Source organism: Cherax quadricarinatus, chromosome 88, assembly GCF_038502225.1.
Source record: "Cherax quadricarinatus isolate ZL_2023a chromosome 88, ASM3850222v1, whole genome shotgun sequence".
Lineage (NCBI taxonomy): Eukaryota > Metazoa > Arthropoda > Malacostraca > Decapoda > Parastacidae > Cherax > Cherax quadricarinatus.
In genome coordinates this window covers 658,660-660,863 of record NC_091379.1, presented here as the reverse complement: position 1 = coordinate 660,863, position 2,204 = coordinate 658,660, and the positions used below count along the sequence as shown (strand labels likewise).

The 2,204-nt window shown below is 37.5% G+C and overlaps 1 protein-coding gene across 4 annotated transcripts in view; it reads right to left on the bottom strand.

Annotated features, from left to right (window-relative positions):
• Positions 1-212: 212 nt before the first annotated feature.
• Positions 213-2,204, bottom strand: part of LOC128698560 (MIP18 family protein galla-2) — a 27,286-nt gene continuing 25,294 nt past the window's right edge. For 3 of the 4 annotated variants that reach the window (XR_011394486.1, XM_070103801.1, XM_070103800.1), the window contains one exon: positions 213-2,023. Coding sequence is in view for 2 of the 4 variants with exons in the window: in XM_070103801.1 (XP_069959902.1) it covers positions 1,867-2,023 (157 nt within the window). In the remaining 2 variants the exon portion in view is untranslated. The remainder of the gene's footprint in view (positions 2,024-2,204) is intronic. The other variant, XR_011394487.1, reaches the window with a different exon arrangement.

Below are 2,204 nucleotides of genomic sequence, written 5' to 3'. Positions count from 1 at the left end.
CTATCCAAGGTCCTATTCAGCAGCTGCACAATTATGAGAATGAAGCATATCAAACAAGAGGAAAAAGAGGAGAGTCAATAGCGTGAATCTTTCATAAAGGAAATTGGTAGGGGTTGACCCACACCGTGTGAGCAATCCTGAACTACTCAGAGTAAAGACTCGGGTATCTTGGGGCTGAGACACTAGGCTGGCAGTAGTAATAGTTTACACAATGAAATTAAATTTTTAATGTAGTGCAGGAATTTTTTTAAAACCTATTTAAAAATCTCCAGTTTCCATTTAGAAATATTAAAGGTCAGTAGTGCATTCCATTTTGTGAAAGATTATGCTTGCTTCCCAGCTAGTGAGACTCAAATTTTTACTTTTTGAAATAAAACAGTGGCCAAGTGTGTGTTTTTTAAATACAGCAAATTCAAGTTGTTGGCTATTTGGTTTACTGTACACAGAGAACATACACACTGTCTACTATAGTATACTATATGTATATTTGTTGAGTCAGTACTCAAGTCAAAGGAAACTGTCTCCAGCCTTTATTTCAGGGTCATGAGAACCCGTAGCCCAAACAAATTAGACAAAGAAAAAGAAATCTAGTGCCCAGACTGGTTCACTCAATCAAGACCTCTGCAAAATCAACAAAAACTACTTCAAATCCACAGAACCTTAATTTCCTTTATTTTGACAGGTTCACATGACCTATCCATCTTTTTTCACCAATATGTGTTTCCCACTCATACTCATTTACCTGCTAAAAAGTACCTCAGTCAAAGGTCAAAGTGTACAGACAATCTATCACTCTTGTTTCTGTCTCAATGTTGTCATTAATTTCCCACTGAGAAATGTTCATTTACAATTTCATACAACAATATTTAGCCACTACATTTGACATTATTACAGTACTGTATATTAAAAACTAAAACCACATGAGTCATACAGCATCAGTGATCTTTCAACAAACTGGCCGTATCCCACCGAGGCAGGGTGCCCCCCCCCCAAAAAAAAAAAATTCTCTTCTTAATTTTGGCAATGTATACAGGAGAAGGGGTTACAAGCCCCTCGCTCAGCACCAGTGATATACTGTATAAATCTATATTTAAGAAACACCTGTATGACCCATTTGGTTCAATTGGTATCTTCCTCTAAGATGTTTAATTAAAATAATATTCAATATGTATGAATAATATTCAAGTTAATTAATATTATAATTATGTAGAAAGCACTAAAGCCACAGGGGTCTCAACACCTGGTGAATCGGAGGTAATCAAGTTTGATCTGAGGAAGCGGATGGTAGCTTAAATTAATCAGATCGAAGTCCTTCAACAGCATCGGAGCTCCCCATCTGAAAGACAGTAAACCACTTGACTTGTGAGGGTTATTCTCTGCTGCACTGCAACTATTACATCCCATTATTCAAAATCGACCCCCATAAGGGATTACCTTGATGCCAAAAATCTCCTGATCCAAGATACAGTAGTTACCCTCTTCTTCCTCAGATTAAATATTACTTCCCATTTACCAGGCACTGTGTGCCCTATATTATTACTTCACAAAAGAAGCACTAAACTTGTACGACCTTATAAGTAATAAATATAATAATAATATTGGCATCATCATTAAATCATTTAGGGTTTAATGGGCACGTGAGTTTCCCTGTCTCTTAAGACAGGAGAACTCAAGTGTCCCTTAATGGAACAATTACAAAATTTAATTAATAACCAGCCAAAAAAGTGTATACAGTACCATCTTCACACCACCACTCAGTTATAGGTCCAAAATCAACCCACTGACTGAAGCAAGATGCTTCAATCAATGCTTACTTGATAGTCTTGCTAAAAAAAATTCCCTCTAAGGCAGCTTTGATTTATCTCTTTACTTTTGACCTCTGGGATTCAGGCACTTGTTAATAACTTCCAAAAGATGAGGATTTTCTAGTGCAGCAGCCACACGTTCCTTGTCATTCAGTTGCTTGTTTATGGCATGCTCAGAGGCATGAGTCCCAGGGGAGATGCGTACATCAACTTTAAACCTGCAGAGATGAAAGACATAAAAACACTTAGAAAGAAGTACAACAGCACCAACCCCCACCCACCCACCCCCCTGGTATTTATATTTAACTGACTGAGGTTTAAATCCTCTTAACTACTTCAATGTTGTCTGAATCTGTGTTCTCTTATGCATCATTCCCAAGAACAGGCCCCTCAAGGAAC